Source organism: Crocodylus siamensis, chromosome 1 (assembly GCF_052110815.1).
Source record: "Crocodylus siamensis isolate JL-2025a chromosome 1, ASM5211081v1, whole genome shotgun sequence".
Classification (NCBI taxonomy): Eukaryota; Metazoa; Chordata; order Crocodylia; family Crocodylidae; genus Crocodylus; species Crocodylus siamensis.
The window spans coordinates 244,570,591-244,597,514 of record NC_143395.1 but is presented as its reverse complement, the minus strand read 5'-3'; the positions used below and the strand labels follow the sequence as shown (position 1 = coordinate 244,597,514).

The following is a 26,924-nucleotide window of genomic DNA, read 5'->3' as shown; positions in this document are numbered from 1 at the left end:
ACTTTCTATTTTATCAATCCTAATAGTGTGTACAACCAGCAGAAAAGTGAGAAACCTTAATTCCATTAAAGTCAATGGGAGTTTTGCCAACGACTTCTGTAAAGCCAGATTATCATGCAGTTTATTTATTTATTTATTTATTTTGGAGGGGGTTTCGTCTAATCCCCCCTTATGTTTTGGTTTGAGCTATTAAACATCAGACTTCTTTTATTCCTCAGCTGAAGCACGCAAGATTGCTTTGTCTGAATTTAACCTGAAACAGCCCTACACCTGACATTTTAACCTTTTCATATATTTGGCTGAGTCACTACCATACTGAATGGATTATTACATGAGTTGAAATTGCCTCTGTATGAAGGGGGTCAAATTGTGAAAAATTTGGGTTTTTTTCATAGATCTAAAAACCATTCCTTTCCTACTTTTAATTAGTTGCTGAACATATAAAGAGGAAATGAAGAAACCACTTTAAATTGAAAAGTATTTTGAGAAAAATCAGTACGGTTTAAAGAATCAAATTTTTAGTTCACACTTCATGGGTTCATTCCAAACTAGTAAGTAACGTGTAATTTAGAGCCAATGATGGGAACTTTTCATTCTGAAACAGAAAATTCCATACTCCCGTATCTTAAAGTAAGTGTTGTCTATGAGGTCTAAAATGGAGGTTTCTATCATCTGAAGAAGTTTTAGGGACTTCTTGCAACAGACAATGTTAATCCCTTTGTTTTGTGACAGTAATTCCTCTGGAATAAATTGTGGCCTAGCAGCATAGTGGTTTGGGGTATATAGGGTGGACACATAGAAGCACAAGGCTACCTTCATCATGGATAGCAGCTCAATAGGGAAAGCAGACTGGATAGAACTGCGGTTTCACTTCCTCCAGGAAATGGACAGGAGAGAGTGAAATGGACACGCACTTTCTCACAGTTTTCCCGGTGTGTCAAGAAATATGCTGAACTGGATAAAGACTTTGCATGACTGACTTCCGAGACACTCAGTCCTGATGGCTTGGGAACAAGCTATAATAATATATATCTAAGTGAATTGTGGCAAGTACGCCCTAGTTCAAAAGAAAGAAAAAAAAGCAATCTAAATTAGAGAATTTCCTGATAATATTTTGTAAGAAGAGCTATAGGTGGGTAAATTGAAGAGCCACTTTGTGGGGCAGTACTGGAGAAACACAACAATACACGCCTGGCATTGCTACTTATGTCAGGCTCATGGCAAAGTCACAATTGAACCTGTTATCTGCAGCAAGTGAATGAACAACAAGTCATAAGAAAGTAGGGATTAAAGGACTAGCTGGTTGGAGGGCCGCACCCAGAGGGTGGTAGTGGATGGGTTCTTCTCGACCTGGAAGGATGTGGGCAGTGGGGTTCCGCAGGGCTCGGTCCTCGGGCCTGCACTGTTCAACATCTTCATCAGTGACTTGGATGAGGGGGTAGAAAGCACCCTGTTCAAGTTTGCTGATGACACTAAGATGTGGGGGGATGTGGGTGCACTAGAAGGGTGCAATAGGCTACAAGCTGACCTTGACAGGTTGCAACGGTGGGCGGATGAGAATAGGATGGGGTTTAACACTGACAAGTGCAAGGTGTTGCACATGGGGAGGAAGAACCGGCACCACACTTACAAGTTGGGGAACTCTCCTCTTGCCAGCACGGAGACGGAAAAGGATCTTGGAGTCGTCATTGACTCCACGATGAACATGGGCCGGCAGTGTGGGGAGGCAGTCAAGAAGGCCAATCGTACCCTATCATGCATCCACAGATGCATCTCGAGCAGGTCCAGGGAGGTGATCTCAGGAGATTATCTACTGTCTAAATCATCCCAGACAAGTGTTTGTCTAACCTATACTTCAAACATTTTTGTCGCTCTCTGCTATATTCTTTCCAATTGGTCCACATCTTTCATGAAGTATGGTACACAGACTGGACAAAGTACACAAAGTGAGGCCTTAACAGTGCTGAATAGAGTGCAAGAATCACTTCCGTGATTCATGTGCAACACTCCTATTAATATAGGATTTTTTTTTCAGTAGCACACTGTTGCATCATATTGCGCTTGATGACCACTCTATTTCCCAGGTCTTTCCTATAGTGCTGCAGCCACACCAGTCTTTCCCCAGCCTCTCCTTGGGCATTTGATCATTCTGTCTGAAGTGCATTACTTTGCACTTGACCTTATTGAATTCCACTTGATTTATTTCAGACATTTTTTTCTAAGTATCAAGGTCATTTTTAATCCTAGAACTTAGCTTGATGCTGTCTGTAAATTAATGCTTCCTTCAGTCTTCCCAGGCATTAATGACCATGACCACTTTTTGTAGTACATAGATATGTACAGTTTTGTACAGTTTAGTTGTTTTAGTTAGTTGCTAGTACTAAATCTGCTGATCTTCAGTGTTCTGGGGATAATTTAGGTCTGTTTCCAAAATTGCAAGGAGAATATTAAATAATAAAGAAAAAGATGGTATTTGATAATCACACTCTTAACTAGACATAGTGAATATGGTGGCATTTTGTTAATCATCCTAAGCATAGGCCATCTAATGTTCTGAGCTACTGAACAGTAGTAAAAAACTCTGGCTTCTCTACTATTCATTCCATCCAGGAAGAGCACACACCAACTGCAGAGACTTCCTCAGTCTGATGAAGGGTATTTAAACCCAAAAGCTTGCTAAAATTTTTTTTCCAACTATATAAGTTGGTCTAATAAAAGATATCAGATTCACCCAAAGAACCTTGTCTGCCAATGTCTTTAGACCAACATGGCTACAACCTACATCCATGAGCAGTAGTAACGAGCTACTGCACGGTCAGCATCTTGTACAGACATGGCCATTACATGAGCATTCAGATGAAGGCACTCCAAAGCAGAGTGTTCTCATTAACTTGTGTCTACACAGGCTGGGCACAGGGCTTGGCTGACACAGCTCAGCACTGCTCCTGGTGCTGTTTTCAGAATGGGAAGTGGAGAAAGGAGAGTAGAGAGCTCATTTTGGGGGTTGCCCAGCTGGCACTGGAGGGTGGGGTGGGTAGATTGGAGCACCCCACCTCAGGGAGGGAGCTCCAATCCACCTCCCAACTATAGGTATGGGAAGGGAATCAGTGGGTTGGAAGAAGTGTAGTACATGAGGTGATCTAATATTAAGTGATTTTTTAAAAAACAATTTAAGACTGATTATGAATTTCTTCTTATCCTTTTCAGGTCAATATTATTATATTCTGTGATAAATGAACTCTTTGGGGCCATTAACTGTTTTTATTTATCCCAGTAGGTATGATAATATGGGCTGTTATCTTTCTCTCCTCTAAGATTGCTTCTTCCCATCATTCTGTCACTCCTGAGAGCCCCAGCATCTAAATACGGCTTCTCCGTTGTCCTTAACTCCGCGCTCTTTCTTGAGTTCCTGATTTCCAGGGTTTTCTAATAAAAAAATGGATCCTTTGAATGGCAGTCTGCATTATCAATTTATCACAATGCAAGCTTCCTACTTGGTAATGATTTTTTTACGTGATGCTTAGAAATCATAATTTATTTTCTGTTTCATTCTCATATTTATTATTTTAGTAGGTGCCTATGTTTGACCACCTGTTTAGGTCCCTAAATCAGATGTGTCCATTTAAAAATGGGATCTGTAGTGTCTCTTATTATACCATTTTTCTGTCTACAACAAATGCATTTCCCTAAAAATTCTATGTCTACGTGTCAATAAGTGAAGGGAGTAAGATGCCTTGAAGTTTTTCACATATTTCATTACTTTTATACAGAAGTAGCTTTATTTGCACTATTTTGATCAACTAAATGGTAAAAGTAACCAGGAAAATACTGTATTTCCCTAGTTCCTCATAAACAGTTGCACCATGCTTTGTTTTCCTGGTAGACATTGTTCATTAATTTAGGAAATGGTTTATGTTGGCCCAGACAAGCCTATCTCATTTGATAATGGGCTCTGATTCCAGTGGATTATTGTAGGGATTTTATCTTGCAGTAATCTCCAGGGAGAAATGTACAAACAGCTGGGAGGACAAGAAGGAGCTTCATTGTGTGGCTGGAATTCCTTGAAACAGAATTTTGGAGCTGCTCTGCAAAGCAAAATGAATCTTTTCTGTTTTTCACTGGTAAGTTTGCTAACAGCTATGCTTTGTGACTGTAAACAAAACTGAGGGATGAGACTGGACTGAGGATAGAAGTTAAAGGTATTATGAAGAGAAATGTGTTTCTAGGCAAAAAGGAAGGTGTATGAGTATAAAAAGCTTCACACTGAGTGATAAGAACCAGTGGAAAGGAAAGGAAAGGAAAGGAAAGGAAAGACTTGGGGATTTTGGAGACATACGTTGTCTCTGATAACCATAAACATTTGGATTTCAGAGAGCAAAACATTTTATTTTTGCCTCCACAGAATGAAAATGTTTCTTATCAATGCCTAAATCATTAATTAAAGTCAAATTTGATTTAATGAATTGAACTGTTCTGATAGTCATTTATGAGTTACTTCAGCAATATTAATACTTGCACCTTTCTGTATAAGAACAACTACAGACCTCTTTCAAGATAAGTATCCTATTAGCAAAGTATAGTCTGCTGAACTGTACTAGACATATGACTATGTTTGCTGAAGGATATCGAAGTTGATTGCAGTACCTCTTTGAGATGTTTTCCTCTTTCTTCTGAGAATTAATATGTAGAAACCGACTGGGAAAATCCATGGAAACTGCTTTTCTTTCCAATGGAGGACCACCTGCCAGTGCAAATATTATGTATTACTATTGACAAATAAATTAGTATATTTGCAGTACTTACATAGTACACTAAATCCATTTGCCACTTTCACTTCTTTTGTCCAGATGTTCCATGTATCTCCCCAGTATGTTCAGAAAAAAGAACAATATATGTTAGAATAAGACATGATGCTAATATTAAGTATCAGTGGTATATTTGTGTAAACTGTGGTTTCTGTTTCTTAATTCTCTCTCAGTACAGAATGGCAGCATTCTCCATACATAAACTTTTAAAACTACTTTTAGCATCCTATCAGTAAAATAAAGCAGAAATGTAGGACTTTTTATTACTAAATCTCCCTCATGAACAACAGTAATTCTGTAAAAATCTAGCAAAATTTTTGTCCCACTTTAATTTGAACTCCTTTGTTTTTTGATTAAAAGTTTTTTTAAAAAGATGGGTACATTATGTAGTAAAGAATGGAAGATGCATATTTTTCTATTAGGTTGGATATTTCTCATTTAGTGTTGTTCTCATTATATGCATGTCAGAAACAATAATATATCATTCATATATGTGAACATCAGTATTCATGTAGTTTTGTATGAAATTGTTTGTCTAAAGATTGATTTTCAGAAGTTGACCTTTATTCTATATGTCCTCTGTTTGAGCCACGCTGAAATAATCTTTTGAACAGTTGGCAAAGCATCTTACATTATATCAAAAACTGTAATAAAGACAATCTATGAATTGCTAATCCAGATATACTGCTTCATAAAAACCATGTGCACTTATCCCTACTAGCATGATGAAGTGCAATTCTTTGCTATAACTGCATTGTCCAATTTGAAAATGGGTCACTGGTACAACCATGTCCACCTAAATGCTTATATACCCTTACATGGTTGATCTTTCAAATTTTATTTGCCAACAAAGCAATTGGTGTATCAAGATTGGCAACAAAAGGGTGAAAAAGTCCTCTTTCTCTCCTCCCTGATTTGTGGGAGACATGGAAGTAAAATAGGTAGTATACAAATAATTATGTTTTTAATCTGGGCCATATAGTGTACTTCAGGCAGGAATATGGTTTAATTGATTATTTGAAGATATGGATCAAGAATTGCTTTCCAAAAGAATTGCTTTCCTAGCACTGATGTATTTATCCCATATATACACTGATTGGTAGGGCATTTGGTTGAAAGGGTCATATATACAAACACTATTTGCAAACATTTATTTATGTGGAAGTTAAGAAATAAATACACCACCTATCATGGGAAGGAGATAAATTGTGTCATATAGGTTGTAGGAAACAACCAAACCAAGTTGTATTATTTTCAAATTAATTTGGCTAGCAACTTGATTAGTATAAAGTGGTGGAGTGCTATGCAAGTCATTGGCTCTACATTAGCTGATATCAGCAGATGATCTAGATCATGCTTTTTCATTTCAGCTTCTCTTTGTGCAACTGAGATAGATTTTCATAACACCACACCTAATGCCTGATCCTCCAATGTGCTGAGTATCAGGTGGAAATGATGAGGCTTGAAGACACGCAGGACATTGCAAGGTTGTGATTTAGCACTGCTGTGTTACCAGGTGCATTTGTCTACCTGAAACATGAATTATTATGCATTCAGCTCTTTCATAAGTGAATAGGGACACAAACACCTGATTTGTTTGTGAATATCTTGAGATTAAGATGAGTCTAGTGAGAAATTGATCTCAGTTAAGAAACCAGTTAAGTCATTTTGAGTAACATCCTACCATATGGACACAGGAGAGGACATTTTCAGTGCATCACCTCTATTAGCGTATGCATGCTCAGGGACTTGTATGTCATTTGTGGAAGGTGGTTCCTGATTTCAGTGTTTCTGTTTGTGATAAAATAGCAAAACTGCTTTAAAGTACGGAGTGCTGAGGGGTTCTCACCCTGTGTTGACTTGTGGCTTTCAAAACGTAATTAAGAAAATTCATCAGCATGGTTAAATTTCTGCCAATCTGGATATTAGCATCACTAATCAGGCTAGGGGAAAAACAATTTTAATCAGTAGCTGCCTTATCACCCTATGAACTCAAAGTCATTAAGTGAAATGGGAGGCAATGCTTCCATACCAAATGGGAAGAAGCCCTGCCTTCAGAAAGCCTAATTTGGTAGCTCACATAATTAGTGGACCCTATACTTTTGAGATGAAATGGATATATTGGGCAGCCTTCTCCATTCCCTAGTCTTAGAAAAATTGTTTCCTACATTATGTTCTTGTCCAGCCCATGATACATGCAGTAGGGTTGTACTGTTCTGGTGCAAAGCTCTGAGTAGGTCTCTGTAATAATTGTTTCCTAATATGTTATATTTTTTTCTTTTCTTTCCTTAATTTCCTACTCTTACTGCCAGAAGCTGGATAGCCTACCAAATGACTTCTGAAACAAAAGATTCCCCTTCAAAAGGAATGTTTTTGAATACAATTTCAGATTCAGCTCCATTTACATGCTCCTAAAAGTCTCTATGCTTTTGAATGCATAAGACACAGCTCAGAACACAAAACATTCCCAATCTGAGAAGGCTTGAAGTCAGCTCCATATCCTTAGTATTGCTCTATGTGATATTGGCCTGTTAGAATCACTATGCCAGATAGAGAGTGATAATGAAAGATAAATCCCATCCTCTTCTCCCATTTCTGCAGACTAACCCCAGCAATGGGACAAATCAGGGCAAAATTTCAGACATGCAGAAGTCACATGTGGTCTTTCTATCCCAGAGCTTCATAGGAGCTGTCATGGACAGGGAGAAATTAGGGGGACCCATCCAGGCTGGACCTTGATCTACGAATTTAAGTCAAATAAGTTCTTGTGCATTTCTCCGTCTCTTTCCTATATGGCAGCCTTTGGTAAAACCTAAATTAAGTGCATTGTACCAGTTTATTGCATCATAGTGCTTTAGTGTAACATAGGGCTAGTTTGCATTTTATAGCAAAATTTGGGGTTGAAGATGTCGGGAACAAATTACATTTGTTAGCTTACCATAATATAGCTTTTGCAAACAGACAAATATTTCTAGGAATATTTCTACTGAGATAGATGAAATGCAAATAAATCATAATTAAGGTAATAAAATGATATAATTAATATGCTGGTAGTAAAATTAGGTGAAGCCTCCATATAAATTCTAGAAAGAGAATTTACAGGAAAAAATGTCCCTATGGCTATTGAACATGGTGTTGGTTAAAAATGGATTTGATTTTAAAACACTCTCTTTGAGGATAAACAGATTCGTTGAAAGAGGTAAAGGGACCAGTGAAGCACATTCCAATGGAAAAAAATCTCATTTTTATCAAATATTTCAGATGTGTACTTTAGTGTGTTGTCACCGCCATTGTTCTCCTTAGTTGGACTGTGGCCAGTCCACAATACACAGATTAAACCAGGATTAATTCAGGAGTAGGACAGTGAATTGACAGCCTTGCTGTACTCCATTGCTTTCTATAATCCTGATGGAGTTTCTGGATCCTGTGGTGATAGGTGCTGTGAATAGTAAAGAATCAGAGAAAATACCTTTGATGTAGCTCTGAACAACGATCCTTCTTAATGTGATCCACAACTCTGGAAAGATCAAAAGATCCTTTTTGCTGCCCATTTAAGAGAAAGGAGAAATGCAAGTCCTGCCAGGCTGAATTTACATATTCAGAAGGTCTAATTTATATACTCCACTTCTTTCCCATGCAGTTATGAATAATTTTCTTACATAATTTTGAATCTATTATTATTCTGTTTTATGGGAATGGTATTAAATAGCAAATGTAAATGTATAAAGAAATTAGGATAGGTTATAGCCTGGAGAAAGCAAGAAACCCCGAACTAAAAGTAATGCTTGGGTAGTGATCTTAAATTGAACAAGAGGATTAGGGGTCTAGAAAAGATTCTAGACCTAATTTGCAGTTCACTTTGTGGGACTGGCCCCGCTAGCAGCTAAGCTGGTACAGCCAACTGTGTAGCCTGGTAAGGCAGTAGCAGAGCTTGGATAGCTGATTTCACTGAAACTGGATGTAGCAGGTCAGCTGGAGCTGACTTTGTAAAGTCCTAGGGCAAAATGAAACCTAGTGCTTTGGACTTCACTGGAGGACAACCTAAAAAAGGCCACCTCCTGAAGTCCTCTCAACATCTTAGTTCATTTGCATCTGGGTATGGTGTGAGTGAGCATTGTGCGGTGAATAAGGACTTTAGGCTCCCAGATAGGCAGTCATTACATATACTTCTTGCCTCTGCCAGCACCAGCCATAGTTCTTACAGGTAGTAATGCCACCTGGAAGAACAGTTGTATTCAACTAAAGAAAAGAGTATTATCTCTAAAGCGACTGAGGTTCTCCCTGCTTCACTGTAGAGCTTCTGCCTAGAATCTTCCCCTCTCCTCCTGCCAGGATTTCTGCTATCAAATTAAAGAAAAATGACACACATGCCTATAACAGGCACATCAGAAATGCTTATAGCAATGACCCTGGGGCAGAAAGTATCTTTGTATGCTCATCACCACCTTAGGCACTGACAGCACCTGACACAATCTAGCCTCAGGTAGTTTCAGTTCTTTTTTCCACTGACTGCTTATGAGACTCCTAAACGTATGCTGCATAGACTGTATTAGAATTACTGCATGTTACAGAAGAAAGGTGTTTCTCTCAAAAATGAAAACATGTAAATGGATTTTATTAATCAAGCCGAGCATGACTGATTCCTGACTATTCCAAAATCAGATGTTAATTTTCCTTTTAGCATGGATTTTTAAAGGACTAGAGAACAGTCTACCCAGTAGGCACTTAGCTCATTCTAGGAGGTCTTGTTGCTTTGAAACCTCAGCTATGCTACTTAGACAAAAAAGTTCTAAAGTTTATAGGGACGCTTAAATGGGAACCGACTTTTTTGGCCTTTGAACCCAACCACTTCCAAGTTTTAGGCAGAGTGACATGTTCAGTTTAAGCCTTATACTGGATCGACTGCATAGTTGGGATAAGTTAGACAAACTTTTGAATGCAAAGTATTCTTCTTCAGGTGACAAGTCAAAATGAGGTGACCTGAAGAAGAATGCTTTGCATTCAGAAGTTTGTCTAACTTTATCCAAGCTATACAGTTGGTCCAATAAAAGATATCACCCAGAAAAATCCTTGCCTCTCACATAATTCCTGGACCATTGCATCTACAACTTCACTCAAAGAGTACTGAGATTTAGACCATATTCCCAGACTGTATTAATCCTCCTTAAAACCTGGAATAAAATCTTATGTAAAACACAAATATAACTAAGACAATAAACCTTTTTAACACCTCTGCTTACCTTTTATCTTTGCTTTTCAGAGATATGCCATGTGAGCCATGTAATGTTCAAGAGATCAGCATAATAGTTTGGCCCACACAGATAAAAAAGACTTATTGGCATGGCTTAGAACTACAGTTCATGGCCAATAAGATTGTTCCTTTTATGTGAGACAGACTTTACCCAAGTCTTAATGTGGTTTTAGCACCAGTCTGTAAAATTTTAAACTTTTAGGAGTACAGTTTCTTATACATGCACGGTCATCTTCTGTACTCAAAGATTAAATATGATTGTACAATAATATCCTTGGCTATAATTAATGGGCCATAATTCAATAGTTAATTTTAGGGTCAGGGTAATAATGAATAAAACCAGTACCTAGTTACCAAGTACCAGGGATCAGATTCTATTATCTGCATTCAACTTATTTCTCAACCAGTGCCACTGGAAGCAATAGGTCCTCTCATGAAATAAGATACTTCACTGTGTGAGGCCTGGAAGGTCAGTGCATGTTTTGCTTGTTTCTGCCAGGTTTTGTGATTAGATTGTGGACTGTCATTGTTTTTAATGTTTTTATTAGTATTCTGGCTCCTGGGGTCATAGACTTGTATTAGAATCTGTTTAAAACAGGGACAGGCAATTATTTTGAGTGGAAGGCTGCTTACCCAGTTTCGGCAGGCTGTCGAGGGCTGCATGGGGAGCCCTGCCCCTTGACAGGTGCCCCACCCCTTGACTGCCCCCTAGTCACCATCTTGGGACCAGTGTCCCAGGGCCAGCACCAGTGGGGCCCAAAGCAGGGCGCAGGGTGCAGAGGTCTGTGGAGCTGGGCTGGGCTGCATCAGCAGGGAGGTGGGAGCTGGCCCGGCTCCATAGAGCCCCAGCCAGCGGGGACCCTGCGTTCTTGCCGCCCTGCTCTGGGCACCACCGGCACAGGCCCCAGGGCACCAGCGTGGGCCCGGTGCTCCCACTGGCTCCCTGCCTGCTCACACCTGCTGCCCCCCCCAACCCCGCAGTACAGGCGGGGGGCAGCACACAGCCCTGACCCCCTGCTCACCAGCAGGGAAGAAGCTGGTGCTGAGCATGAGGAAAAGTCACCCCTCACCTGCCCCATGGCCAGTGCCCCACGTTGCAGGCGCTTGCAGCCCACTTGGGGCTGTCCATGGGGCAGGTGAGGGGCTGCTTTTCTCTGCACAGGGAAGGAGCCCAGGGAAAAGCTGAGCATGGTGGGGGAAGTGTCCCCCCCCACCCCATGCCTGGTGCCCCATGCTGCAGGCACTCGCAGCCCTCATGGGGCTGTCTGGAGAGGGCACAGGCAGCCCCAAGCAGCTGCAGCGGAGGGCACAGGGCATGGAGCAGGAGAGGGTCTGCTTCCCCCCCCCCCCATGCTCCTTCATTGCCCAGGGTCCCCCTCTCCACACCTACCCAAGCTTCCAGCCCAGAAACCCTGGAAGGGGCATTCAGCTGGGGGGGGTGGGGCTGGGTGGGCCCTGCTGTTGTTGGAGCCCACTGGGCTTCCCATGGGTCCTACTGCCTTTGGTTCCTGTCATTTTTTACAGGAAATGGGCAGAGAAATATTAATTTTCCAAATTTTTTTAGGGGCCCCGTGGGCCGGATAGGATGGCCTTGCGAGCTGGATCCAGCCTGTGGACCATATTTTGCCCAGCCCTGGTTTAAAACATTTAAAACAAATAAAATGGTCTTTGATAGTTGCTGAGAAAAGCCTAGAAACACAAAAGCCAAGAACTGAAGAAGCTGGATGAAAATACATGTTTTCATTTCTCAAAATCATTCTATTTTTAGCCATTCTCATGATTTTGGAAGTCTGGCCCATGATTACTGAAAGATAGAAATTGTTTTTCTCTCTTATTAAAGGGTAACATTTTAGACTTCTTCAATTAAGACCTATAAACATAAACTGAGAATATATAGGAAGGGCTGTATGTCCTTATGCTCTATCTTGGTTCACTCCTTCAAACCAGTGTAAGAAGAAATGTTGGTTTCTTTATATTCTCTAGAACAGTTCTATAGAATGGATGGTTTGCTCTACTTCTGTCTGCCCTTGTAAACTTGTAGCAGTCTCCTACAATGTCATGATTTAGGTAACAAGTTCTAATGTCTTGCTGTTGCCTCAGAATAAGTGATCATTTCTGTAAAGGAAAAACAGAGAAAATGTCTGGATCTTATGAAAAATGACACTTGTCACTCTGGCGATTTTCACTTTTGATATGTTTTGTGATTCATAGAAGCTTTTAGCTTTCCTTTTTCTTCATTCATGTATGTGCATGTATGGCTAATGATGTGTGCATCTGTGCATTTCAGGAAGGTTCCATGGACAGCTTATATGAGCCAGTCCAAGAGCATCAAAAGTCCAAGGACACTATGAGCATTGACAGCAGGTCTAGCACTCCGCTGACTACTTATGTGAAATGGGGCCCACCAGACAGATCCATGTCTTTGGTGAGTAAAAATAAAGTGTAAATTATCCAATGCACTTTATTCAAAGCCATCAGTTGTTTTGTGTATGTTTTCCAACAGAGATTGCTTTGGAGTGGGTTTGTTACACACATATTGCTGCAAAATTAGATTATGTTATTGTATCCGCTTATAAGTGGTATCCTTTGATATTGATACAGTTATTGAATCTGTCCTATTTTCCTTCCCAACACATACCTGTCGTCTTCAACATTATTTAGATCGTCTTCAAGAGACTAAACACCCAAGAAATTAAAATAAGTGAGGCCTTGGATATCTGTTGGGGGAAAAAATGCCAGCACTTCATCAAAACAAAACAAACAAAGGAAAATGAAGAAAAAATTAGGCAAGAATGGGGGTAAAAATGTTGCAGTTTTCCTGGTGGGAAAATGACATAATGCAGCCAGCAATTCTAATGTTACAGTGTGCCATGTCGAAAACTGTGGTACAATTGGGAGACCTCCTGGTTTGCAAACTAGCACAAGGTACAGACAACCAGAGGATAGTCATACAGGGGGAAAAAGGAGAATTTGGTGGACCAGAAGACATGAACGAATAATGTCACTGATGTTGATTTAGGCTTCATAGTTTCATAGTTTCATAGTTTCATAGTAGCTAGAGTCGGAAGGGACCTAGGTAGATCATCTAGTCCGACCCCCTGCCTTAGCAGGAAAGAGCACCGGGGTCAGATGACCCCGGCAAGGTGCTCATCTAACTTCCTTTTAAAAATCCCCAGGCTAGGAGCCTGCACCACTTCCCCTGGAAGCTGGTTCCAGGCCCTAGCCGCCCTGACTGTGAAGTAGCGCCTCCTAATATCTAATCTAAACCTACCCTCCACCAGCTTGTGACCGTTATTCCTGGTCACTCCTGGCAGCGCACGGGGGAACAGGGACTCCCCCAATACTTGCTGATCCCCCCTGACCAGTTTGTAGCAGGCCACAAGGTCCCCCCTTAACCTTCTCTTGTGGAGGCTAAACAGGTTCAGGTCCCGTAGCCTATCCTCATAAGGCCTGCCCTGCTGACCCCTGATCATACGAGTGGCCCTCCTCTGAACTCTTTCCATATTGTCCATGTCCCTCTTGAAGTGTGGCGCCCAGAACTGGACGCAGTACTCCAGCTGCGGCCTGACCAGTGCCGCATAGAGGGGGAGGATCACCTCCCTGGACCTGCTCGAGATGCATCTGTGGATGCATGACAGGGTACGATTGGCCTTCTTGACTGCCTCCCCACACTGCCGGCCCATGTTCATCGTGGAGTCAATGACGACTCCAAGATCCTTTTCCGTCTCCGTGCTGGCAAGAGGGGAGTTCCCCAACCTGTAAGTGTGGTGCCGGTTCTTCCTCCCCATGTGCAACACCTTGCACTTACTACAGTAGATGTGGGCTCACTACATTTGTGAATGCTATAGTACTGAGAATAGAAGTGTAGAGACCAAAATCCAAGTGGTCTTTCATTTGGATTGATTATTCATATAATTGAGCATAGGAAAGAATTAGGTAACTGTTCTCACTACTGTGCTCTGTGCAGAATGCTTGTTCTCCTTCACCCCCTGTAGTGGCAGCATTTTGAAGTTATTGCTCTGCTAATAAAACACTCTTGAGATCACTGGGAATGAAAGGCATTCAGTAATATAAACCATTGTTTTGTACTTATAATGAATAAAACTAGAGCAACAAAAACTAACCGAAAGCTTTCTTAGAAACACACCCAATTAAAACCTGGGTGTTTTTCTTTCGTAAGTATGGAATGCAGTAAACCATCTATGCAGTGTTTGGGTCTGATATGAAAATTCATTAATAAAACACGATGTTGACTGTTTCCAATATGAATTGCCAGATATGATTTTCAAACTTTGTAAAGCACTGGGATTAACATACACCAGTTACCTCTCAAAATCAAGGTCAACCTGGTATTAAAGTGCTAACAAAAAGGTTAACCCAAACCAAGGACTTGATTGTGCAAAGGGTTACATATCTCTTCCTTGCATATCTCTTACATGTAGGGAGTTTGCAGGATTAGGGCCAAGGGTAGCAAAGATGTACAAACTGTGGAAGATAATCAACCAGATTTATAGTACATGTATATCATGTAAACCACTGAACTACGCAATAGTAGATGGATCTTTCTTCCATCCTTCTGTCCTTGTTTTCATGATGGAATGAGTTCAGTCATGAAGGAATGAGTTCTACTTTCCTGTCTCTATCAGGTTTTCTTTCAGCTGCGTAGGTTTCTTCTTATAATCAAAATGCTACACTATTAGTTCCATACTAATCCAACTCCTATTTATTCTTCTAGGTAAAAGTACAATGACTACCATATTTCCCAGGGGTCAACACCAGTATGCCGAGTGAGAAATCCTGTGACCCCAGTAACCTCTCAATCATTGCAACTATAGGGCTATAGGGCACCTGATATTTGTCTTTCTTACTTGACCTCTGACACCACCTAAAGTGACTCACTCCCTCACTTTAGCTATGGGATGCCAGTAGTAGTCAAAAAAAATCTGTTCTTATAAAGGCTTAAAAAGAACTCATTCTTTAACTGGCCACTTTGCTCACCAACAAGCATTCATGCCAGGTGGAAACTAGAACAACCATTTTGAGCTAGAGGATGCAAAATGATGCAAAAAGAGATATAGCACCCAGAGTGAATAGAGTCTTTATTTGGTAATACTATGTGTGTTCTTTGTTTTTTTTCAGAAAACAAATGGGTAATTTTAAAAGGGTTTTGGGTTTTTTTACTATTTTTGTTCTTGTATATTAATTGTACAAAAGGATGGGAAAGGTGAGGAGGGGAAGTAGAAAGGGATTAGCTAAAAGAGAAACTGAAGGAAGGAAGGGAAGTCCAGATGCTAACAGAAGCTGCAGAAACCAATCTATTTTTGGCATGGAAAGAACAGTATTTTTCCAAGGCAATTTAAGATGTAATGGAGTAAGGCAACACATTTCTGAATGGACACCTTGTTAAAATTTGGAGAGCATATTGCTGGAAAAATGTAGAAGATGGGTAGAATTCAACTATACAAAAACTTGTCCTTACGTATAGTCATTTATTGAAATGCTGGGTAAACCTATTAGTTAAGCTTGTCACTTATGAATGTTATTCTTTTTCCTGTTCTGTTTTCTGGAAAGTATCTATCCTAAAGAAGCAAAATTATAGGTGCAGACTTATGAAAACTGTGAAAAAAAATTAAATCTCAATGCTAAAAAATATCAAATATCAAGTAAATGGTCTGGGGTCTACTGTTTCCCAAATAATAATTTTGGAAACACCTTAGCCTTTGAAGACCAAAGTATTACTGGTATAACATTTCATGATGAACAGCTGAAGGGCTCTGATGTGATCCTCTGGCAGGGAACAACAATCAGCTGACTAGTGCTCCAAGCCATGAAAACACCCAGCTCTTCAGCTCCCATTGGACCAGCAATAGGATGCAATTCGGGTATGATCCCTGATCCCACAATCACAGCTCACAGATGGCATATCAGGAGGTGCGACTATAGGGATCAGGGATTAGGCCCCATCACACCTTTAACTGAATTTCTGCCAGGGCCAGAGAGACCCTGGATACTAGAAAAGGCAATATGTTTATGCTAATCTACAGAACAAGTAGAAAAACAAGTAAAAGGCCTAGAGGAAGATGCAGAAAAGACGCCTCTAAGTGTATTCAGTAAACTAGTCAAATAAAAGGCTACAAAAATTAAGCTGGGCAAGCACAGTTATGTGGAAAGCCACAAAAAAATGTCAGCTTTGTAGCAACCAGCATGAGTATAGCAAGTGTCCAACATTTGGGTAAAAATGTAGAAGCTGTAATAAACTGAATCATTATGCTTAAGTGTACAGAAAAAACAGGAACATATGTCTAATAAGCGCAGAAACAGTCTTGTATGTGGAAGAAGACTAGTTGAGTAAAAACATTTTAAAAAGAACACTTTCCCTTACAAGAAGTGAACTTCTGTCAGAGATGGCAGTAGCCAAATTTTTCAGTGTATTAAATGCATCAACAGGTGTTTGGCAAATCTCTTTGGATACTGAGAGTTCAAAGTTCTTCACTTTAAACACCCCATTTAGCCTTCTTAAGACTATTTTTTGGAATATACTCAGCTCATTTCACCATACAGTGAGCCAGAAGCTAGAGGGTCTAGCAGGTGTGGTGTCACTGAACATCAACAACAACTGAGAAAAGTACTGGATATTGTAAGACCTAACAACGTGAACATGAATAAGGACAAACATCTGTTTCAAACAACAGGAATGACATATTTGGTGAGAAAATGACCTCAGAAGAAATATTAGCTGATGACTCAAATGTTCAGGTCATACTGAACATGCAAAACCTGAAACTAAAAAGAGAATTCACATGTTCCCTAAGGAATCTTGTTTATAAGGGCATGAAATGGGCCTGGATGCCAGAGTATAAGAGCAAATTTAATGATCTAAAATACCTTTTGACAACAGAGTCCATGATTCAATTTTTGACCCATTAAAAGACTTCAAATTCTTCACAGATGATTCAAAAGATGGATCAGAAACAGTACTATTGCAGTACTGCAAACTGATTGTTTTCCAGTCTGATGTGCATTTAAGACAATGACAGCTGCAGAAAAATTATATGCACAAATTGAAAAAGAGACCCTTAGCCTGGCTTATGGATGTACATGTTTCTGTGAGTTACTGTATAGTCAGAGATTTACTGCAGAAATAGATTACAAACCACTGATTGAAATATTCAGAAAAGGAATTAGAGATGCATGACCAAGAATGCTACAGCTACTTCTGAAATTGCAGAAGTATGATACAACCCTGGAGCTCTAACCTGGATATGACTTGGTGATGGCAGACATACTTTTAAGAACATACTAGGTGTGTTTACACGAGATGCTAAAAGTGCAGTAGACTAATTCTACCGTGCATTAGTATGTCATGGTGAAAGTAGAATTAGTCTACTGTACATTAGTGCCACTTAAAAGACATTTGCCAATGCTACTGTGCAGTAGTATGGATTACTGTTCATTTAGTGCCTGTTATTACAGGTACTAAACTTACTGTGCAGTAATTACAGTGCATTAATGCATGTGTAGACATGACCACCTTCTATCAAGTAGTTCTTAACCTGATGATCTGGTGCAAAATAATTAAAACATCATGCAATGTATCTCCAGGCATTTGGGATGAACTGGTGATGAAAATGGCTAAAGATGAAAGACTGCGAGAAGTGATAGAAGAAGGGAAGAAAAAAATCACCATTTTTGACCCACATATTTCAAAATTAAAATGAACTCTCAGTGATCTCACAAGTACTCATAAAGCATATACAGGCTCTGATTCCCACAGTGATGAGAGATAAAATTTCAGAATGAATACATGAAAGACAGGTGGGAATGACCATATGAACAAAAGGAAGCAGAGATGTTATCTTTTGGCTACAGATGAACAGTGATATTGAAGAGATGGTGAGGCAATGTGGAGGACATCAGAAGTACAGGGATGCCCAGCAAAAAGAACCAATGATAGTCCTTAAGCAACTTGCTATTCCATGGGACAAAGTAGGAACCGATCTGTTCAGTTTGGGAAGACATGACCACCTGATTATGATAAGATAATTCTACTAGTTTCACAGAATGTCACTTGAGGCTACCACAGTGGCAACATTTGTCAGCCATATTAAATTAATATTTGCATGTCATGGGATCCCAAGAATTGTAATTTAATTTCAACAATAGGGAATTTTGATATTTTGCTTAAATGTATGATTTTCGTCATGAAACATCAGTCTCAATTACCCTCAAGGCAATGGACTGGCAGATTGTGAAATACACATTGTGAAGAACCTATTGAAAAAAATCAGTGGAGGAAGAAGAAGATCCCTACTTGGTACTACTTAATTACAGAGCTATACTTCTGCAATGTGGAAAATCACCTGTGGAACTTCTGTAGAACAGGCATATAAAAACTTGACTACCTGACCTGGACCAGAAATGAAGGGTCTGCGAAAGAGTGCACAATAGCGGAGAAAAGATTGGGAATGCACAAAGCTGGAACATTGCTGAAACAGCCAAGGAGACTGAGAAGTGTTAGTTTATGTTTGTAATAGTTGTTATTTTAATGTCATTAGCATAGTTAGGTTCTTTGAAAAGGAGGAAAATATGACATAGAGTGAATTCCCTTGGACATACAGAGCATCCAGAAAATGTGGTATGCCATAATTGCAGAACTCTGGGTGAGGTCAGCAGGAACGTCAGAATAAGGGAAAGGGAGTCGCCCAGCCACAAGACCCTTGGAAGGGCAGTAGCAACACCATTACCTTTTCAGTGTAAATAGCTGCATATACATTTCTGTAAAAAATAAAGAACTGTTTCCATGTTACATGTGTGCAGATACTATAGTATTGCCATTGCCAAATAGCGCGTGCTGGGAAGTCTCATTAGAGCAGGTGGTTATTTGAATCTCAGAGATCTCGAGCAAAAAACAAATTTGATATTTCTCCTGAAATCCCTTGTAGTGATAGTTTTCCTTGTTGAAGAAAGAGGATTTTTTCCCCATTATGTAAGTTGCAGATGGCAAATGAGTTCATAGAGAGAAATGAATTTTCTTTCTCATTTTTTTTAACCTACCTCCCCTTTTAAATGAAGGTGTATTTGTAGTGCTGGTGAAAGATTCTAACCTGAGAACCCTAGAGACTTAAATCCTCTGTGAATGCTTTGAACAAGACAAAGAATGGAAATTTCTCTGGCAAGGGCATTATACAGCTTCCTTTACATAGAACAGCAAAGGCAATAATTTGAGCTTCCCCGCTTTACCTTGTCAGTGTACCTCAACTTGTCTGGGTGACACCACTTCTACTGTATTTTAGAAAATAATCAGATTGAAATATGATAGTGATGTATACACAGAGTCTGACTAAAGAAAAAATATGATTTCTTATTCTCTAAGCAACAGAGCAACATATTGCTAATATGTCTGCATAACTAGCCAAAAATAAGCATATGTGAAAAGCATGTTTTACATGTAGCTGTTCCTTCAAAGAAACGCTTCTCTAATGTGGCTCTGCCAGGTCTTTTCTGCCTCTGTAGGCAAAAAAAGATACTTCAGTTGTGTGGCTACAACAATATTACAGGACTCTATTGCAACATGACTACTCGCATAATGTAGGTGGGGCCTTAAAGAGCATTTTGGCCTTCAGGTCCATACAGCCTTAGCCTCCTCATATGAGACTATTAGCCACAATGCCCGTTAGTAACAATTGTGCTAATGTTTTAGGGATGCTTATCTGTAGGAACTGGACTTAGCTGAAACAAATTCAAAATGTAAATTAATTGAACTCAGAGCTTTGGGCTCAGCTACAATACTGTCATACATATGATATATAACTTCACACTGCAATTCTGGCAGTTCCTAATAGATGAGTAATAAAGATTATCCTTTAAGTTGCAGAACTACTGTAGAGACAGATTCACAACATCCAGCTCTGTACTGAAAAACTGCATAAGTCCCAGAGTGAGAATCAAGGGTGGAGTAATAATCTAATCTTTTTTTTTTTACTTGGTGTGGTTGGATTGATTCAGATTCTTCATTATTTTAATGTAGGGTTGGGCCGCAGAATGAAATAAAAAAGAATCAACCTGTCCAACAAAACTGTTTATTTTCACTGAGCCAGACTAGAGAAGCAGATGGGTTTTACTGTTGATGTGCATTAGAAAATCCAGGATACTAATCTGCACAAATTGCATCAAAACCATTTTGCATATTGTTCAGTGGGGCTTTTTTCAGAATGGCACTGGATTGTCCACTAAAGATGCATGCTCAACAGTAAACAGAATAATCTATCATTTTGGCCCTCGCTCACCCATGTCATATATTTTAGTTTCCCTAACTGGAATATTTTAGAGATGTTGTACTTGAGTTTCACCAATTAAAATTCAGCATCAATAAAAATGCTGCTAAATCAGTTAAGCAAACTGCTGAGGCACCAGGAATTAATAAGAGGCTTGCACAGCTTGTTGTAGGTTTTGTTTTGTTGTGTTTTGAAGGAGGACTCAGTTCAGTAGTTAACCAAAAATAACAACTAAATGCTGTGTCACTGCCAGCTGTAAAATCAACATGGTTATATATAAAATAGTCTCTGGAAGTGGAAAACAAGATTAGGGATGACGTTTCAGCCCGTAAGTCCTGTGGAAAAATGCTGCTGAGGTCAAAGGACTGTGTATAATCTTATCTGCTATTTCAAGCATGTGAGTTACTAGACCTACACCTTAGAGGGAGCCATTAAGTTTATTAACTGATCATTTGTACTTCTCCCTCATTTTTACATCCATCACTCAGCTTCTGTAGGATGCTCCCCATCACATGAAAAGATCTGACTATAGGACCTATTCATGCATTTTCAGCAGTGTGTGCGCTTAAGTGCTCTGCTCAGTCAGTATGGTCTTAAGCCAGGTGCTTAAATGCTAAACTGGGAGTCAATCAAAGCTCATATCATGTATTTAATCTGTATGAGTCCCCATGGAAAGGTGGCACCTGGTGGTAAACTATTTCTTCTTGGGGGGGGGCCACTTCTTTCTCTGCCCAACTGCTGCAGCTGTAGGCAGAGAAGGTGTACAAAATTGATCCCACTTCTGGTAAAGGACTGGGGTCGTAGTAGAGTATCCTTAAGAAGAGGCCTTTGGCCATGGAATACGTTTGACTGAATGGGTCAAAACTAGTCCTGATTTGCTGAGCTGAGCATGCAGATATTTGAGGAGAAACCTGCAAAGATGGTCATTTGTAAGGAATCAGATCTGAAAAAGGAGTAGAGGAGAACAGTTGTGTGTTGTGCTGGCTGTTGAATTTTATTTTGTGTTTGTTATGTACCTTATGGCAGGGGCATCGAATGGGTTAGATAGGTTCATCCTTTTGCTTTCTTATCCTACATAAACAAACAAAAATGCAAACTTGCCTGAGCCCTGTTAGGGTATGTACAAGTAAGTGTTATATTTAGATTAATTTAACTGCAGTTAAGTTGATCTAAATGTCTATATGCAGATGTTCACAGGGCATAGGTCATCCTAAAAATAGCATGCCCAGTCTAAAGTTAGTACACCTCTGAGGTATACTAACTTTAGATTGATAACTGGTTAACCTGACCTAGTAATCCCCACACACATTCACAGCACAGCCCCAGGGCTGGGAAAACCCAGCTTGCCACAGTCCCAGGGCTATGCTGTTCTTACTCCCAGGACCCTGATGTGTTATTTTTAACCCTCCTATGTTGTCTTGGCCTAGGCAACTCCCTTCACCCCTGTCATGGAAATGCCAGTCTCCACAATCCCTGGTGGCTGGACATAGATAATAAAAGTTCAATCTGGTAGAGATCATAAATGCTATTTCATCAATGATAAATCCTTCAAATCGTTATTTTCTATGGTTTGATGTTTCATTCTCCTACCTGAGGAGTTAAGAATGCCTTGATCATGAAGACAATTTCATTTGTTTTTTGTCATTTTGCAGTTGTCAGATGCCAGGGGTTCCACCCAATTTTTGACTACTTCCTATGATGTCATCAACTTCCCAGTGTATCTGAAAAATGCCAAATGACTTATCAGGTTTTCAGAGTCATTGCCAGCAAAATGAAAATCAATCATAGTACCTTAATCTACAGTGTTATGATGGGCATTTGATTTCAGGTGTGCTTCATAGAGGACCATTCAACTAAAATGATCATCTCTCTCCTGCTACCTTGCAACTCTCACAGCAACAGGCTTTCTAGGCAAGCATTAAAGGAGTCCATTCTTTTTTAAATCAGTATTTAAAATGTTGTCCTCCTATCAGAGTCATTTAATGAAAATACTTAGGAAAGGGATTATTGGTATAGTAACGATAACAACAACATGAACTCATGTGTACGAGGATTTTGGTATGGTCAAGAATGGCAGTGTTCTATACTTCAGGGAAGGACTGCCTCCATTAAAAACAACATTATTTCTGAATTTTTGTGAAATATTTTAGCTTCTCTGTAATATTGATTTAGTTTTTCTGAAATATATTTTTAGAAAGATTTACTTTGCATATTCTCCTCTAAAGTTGTTGGGGTTTTTCTTTTTGTGGGGGAAAGGGGAAGGTTATCAGTGTAATTATACTCTTAAAATGGAGGCTGAAAGTAGTAATAAGCTGTTTCATTTTTTGCTCTCCTAAAAGATTTCTGTAGCATATTTTCTTACTTTTTTTAAGTGAAAAATATCCTGTTTGTAATTGCTGGCCAGAGATCTGAAACCCTGAGAACTGACAATCAAGTTGCATTGTTTTTTGTTCTTTCTTTACTATCACAGCAGTAAAGATTTTGCAATTAAAACCTAGTCAGGAATTTTGCTCATGAAGTGGTACAAGTCCATCTCTTTCCCCCATAGCTATAATGATATTCTAATGCAAACAATAATAATTTTTTGTGTGTGTGAAAAAACATGACAATGTATCTTGGACATGGCATGAATAGTACTGTTGAATACATTTTGCTATCCTTATGCTGTCATTTTCAATTAGTACCAATCAATAATACTATATTCATTACCCCTGCATGTCCTAAATCAGGTAAAGTCTAGCTGGATTTTAAGAGAGCTCTGAAACATGAATCTCACATGATAAGAGCAAGCAGTTTGGTGCCAATAGAGAAGAAATCTCAGGTTTCTCAAATATAAATGTTCATTCTTTCCAGAAGGAGGAATAGACAGAGGTTTAGTATTTCTCTCTTTGAAAGGGTATGTTCAGAGTTAATTTCAAATGTCCGCTCCATATTCAGTTGGATTTAACGTTCCCTCATTTCTAATCTAGGAATGAAAAGTCTCTGATATCAATATAAACAATCTATATTGACAACTTTCATTTCAAAGAGATGGATTCTGGATAATGAACAGCTGTTTGGAACAGCCGGCTACAAGGCAGAGCTACAACTCAGTACAAAAAAGAGAGCTACTATGGATTTGTAGAGTATTTCATTTTGAATTATATTGACCTATGGCCTCTGACTCCTCTAAGAACAGTCCTTCCTCTAGAGAACAGTATTGAAATAAACACCTTGATATCTTATAGCCATTTTTGACACTCTGCTTCCATAAGGAACTCTTGGTTATGTTACTCCAATGATTTCCAAAGTGTGTCTCATGAGAGAAATGGATGTGTGCCACAGGATCCCCCTGTGTGCGGAGGTAAATGCTCTCCTCCCCTGTCCAGCATCCCATGTCTGCCCCAACTGTGTAGTAGTAACTGTGGCTTTTCCACTGGGGCTGCCTTCAGGCATCCCCTGTGCTGCCCATGTTCTCCTTTCCTCTCTCCCCTGCTTCCTCTCCCAATCCCAGCAGCAGCTGGCAGGCAGATATGTGCATGGACAAAGCTGGTCTTTGCAGCCCAGCTCATCCCCTCAACTCCTCCCACATTCCTGGGGCCAGCAGGAGAGGCTGTAGGGATAGTTCCAGTATGTGAGACCCTACCTCATTGGCAAGGGCTGTCCATGCTCCCGAGGTACAAATGGGGGGTCTGGAAGGGGCTAACAGTGGAAAAATCAAGACACAGGAGGGTTAAGACTTGCCCCTGCCACTCATAAGTGGCATTAGCTAGTTCAGTGATTCTCATTTTTTTTAGCCTCAAGGCCCCCATCTATATCTTTTCTGAAATATATATGCACACAAACCACAGTTTTGGGTATGAGTAATATGTGCTCCCAATTTTAATCCAGAAAAAATGTGCGACCAAGGTATCAAAAGCTTGGGAAACACCATGTTACTCTTTCACCTATTCCCTATAAACTCTAGAAATGGCGGAAAGTAAATGGAGTTCTTCTCAAGAGTTGTGGCTTCCCCTGTATCTGAAATACCATCATAAATTCACTGTAATTAATACCCATGAAAACTCCCCAGTTTTTCATGTAGTATTTTCTGTGGGACACACTATTTTTGCTTGATAGATACTATGATGAGAGGGCGAGTCTGAAACCTTTAGGAAGATTGTCTTTTATCTGGAGAAATTCCAGACCTTGCCTTAGTCAAAAGTACATTATTAATTTCTGTTTGTGATGTAGAATCCTGTATGTTAGGACCCGAGCTAATCTAACACAGCCATCTCTTTGACGGCTGCAGAACAATCTCATACCTGTGCCTAAGGCTAAAATATTGTGCTTTTATCCACAATGCATTAATCTTAAATTGCATGTAATATTTCAAAGCAGATATTAAACATTGTGCACTTTTTTTATCTGTATACTATACCCCTGTGCAAACCCAGGCCATGTACAGACATTCAGTTCCTATTAGGAAAGTCTACTGGGGAATCACCAAAAGTGACCGCTCTGGGAAAAAATAACCTGGGAAAAACAAGGGTTAAATTGCTCCCAAGAGAGTTTCTCCTGGGAGGGTGAATGCCTGTATACTTTCCCTTTTGAAAGAAGCCACAGCACAGTCCTCCAGCATCCCAGGGTGCTTTGTTCCTGGGCTTTCCCCTTTCTTCCCCAAAGTGTGTCAATTACGCTAGATTCTACTGCTCCAGCCAAGCAGGGAGCAGAATACCTCCTCTTCACAATACCTACATTGTACTGCAGGGAGACACAGGCTGATCCTGAGCAGATTGGATCAGCAAGTCAAGGCTGTTCTGTGCACTGCTGCCATCTGTCTCCAGGCAGACTGAGGGAGCCTGAAGATCACCCCAAGAAGTTGGTAAAGGGGATCTCTAGCTGCACAGCATCAGCACTGTAAGTTTTCTGCTCTTCTCAGGAGCTTAGTATGTGAGTGTCTGCTCAGGTAAGTCTTTCTACCCGGAAGACAAATGCAGGAAAATTCTACCAGATCTTTTGGATTGGGTGCACAGCCCCAGTGATGCATTAACATTCTTGGGGAACCCCCCCCCCAAGTATAATAATCAAAATTCACAAATGTTAAGACACTTAAAAGACCTGCTATACCCTACTAAAACATCCCACCCAATCTATAACTAAATATTTCCATTCTTATCCAGTCTACAAGAAAGGCTTAATACAAGTATTTTTCCTCTCCATTCCTTTTTCTTCTTACCTCTAGTAGGTTTTACATTGGGAAAAGACAACACAAATGGAAGGGAAAAAAGCAAAAATAAAATGCTCTTTTTTATACTTAATTATTTTATGGATTCTTGTCATATAGTATGGGCTACTTTCCTAGATACTGTTATCATGGTCAAAATATAAAAATGTTGGTTTAGCTGGCAATAACTGAAAATAGTAGCTGAAAATAACTAAAACAAACAAAACTGTAGGTATGCGGGGAAATATTTTTCCTTCTTTAATGTGTGTCACTGTCTCTCCAGTAGAAGTAAAGTCCATTATGGGAAATTTACACCATCTTATGCTTCCAATGCTGGCAGCAATAGACATGAAATTGATTTATTGTCCTGTCATTTTGTCTAAAGAGGTGTCAATAGAGTATCTTGATCAGATATCCTGTTCTATCCTGGTTTGGTTTCTGGAGTCTTTCCTATCATTAAAATTAACTTCAGGAACCAGGATGACTCCAACTAATTTTAAAAAAGTTAGGATTTTACCACTCAGAGTTTCTTGCTATTTTTTCAAAAAACCTCATTCCTATGCATGTAACCAGTGTCATAAACCTTGCATCTTTCTTCTCATGTTCCAAACCAAATTCTGTAGCAGTGGGCAGGTATAACCTATACAGGGGTTTTGTTTTTGAGAGGCAATATTTATAAAAATAATTTTATACAAGAAATATGGCATTGGCTGGTTAATAATGGCAATGTGGTCAATTTCTTTCTAGGTGCTGTGATTGTTAAGTTTCAGTTTTGCAGCCTTGCATGCTCAGTTTGTATCAGTTCAGGAATTTTGAAAAGCAAATCATTTAGACACTAACTACATATCTTTCTATGGTACAATACCTCCATAAGCTAAACTATTTTTTTTAAAGTGTATCAAACTCGATAATGAAAAGAGTATAAAACTTTGCTTGTCTTAATTGTATGTTAAATTATGTACATGTATAAACATTCTTGATTTTCAAAAATGATGTCTCTTCTGTCTTTATTTTTAAAGGAATTTTCTGACTTTGAAAACACCCTGACCAAAAAGAGAAAGTAAGTTCAGTTGCTTTTTAGTTCCATGGAGTATCAATATTTTTGTCTGTACCTTTCAGCCTTCCCATTTTATTATGTCTCTTACGTGTGATTTAATTTCCATATAATATCTGTATTAATGTCTCTGAATAGAAAACAAGTGATAAGCTTGGAATGCATTACTAAAGCTCTTTGACATCATTTGCTCATATCCACAAAGCTTCTTTTCAAAACAACAGAACCAGAGCATCCAACATCAAATAATGTTAGTCCTCATTAATCTGAGCTTGGCTTACCATATGTCTGATTTTCTAAAAGATTGAAATGGTAACCCACTTCATGGCATGTTTGTACCATTGACCCCATAATC

The 26,924-nt window shown here is 39.5% G+C and overlaps 1 protein-coding gene across 1 annotated transcript in view; it reads left to right on the top strand.

The window, feature by feature from the left end:
* SAMSN1 (SAM domain, SH3 domain and nuclear localization signals 1) overlaps positions 1 to 26,924 on the top strand; it is a 417,718-nt gene that overhangs the window by 272,674 nt on the left and 118,120 nt on the right. Inside the window, exons 3-5 of the mRNA XM_090060064.1 lie at positions 3,992 to 4,121; positions 12,344 to 12,481; positions 26,535 to 26,575. Coding sequence (XP_089916190.1) covers positions 3,992 to 4,121; positions 12,344 to 12,481; positions 26,535 to 26,575 — 309 coding nt within the window. The remainder of the gene's footprint in view (positions 1 to 3,991; positions 4,122 to 12,343; positions 12,482 to 26,534; positions 26,576 to 26,924) is intronic.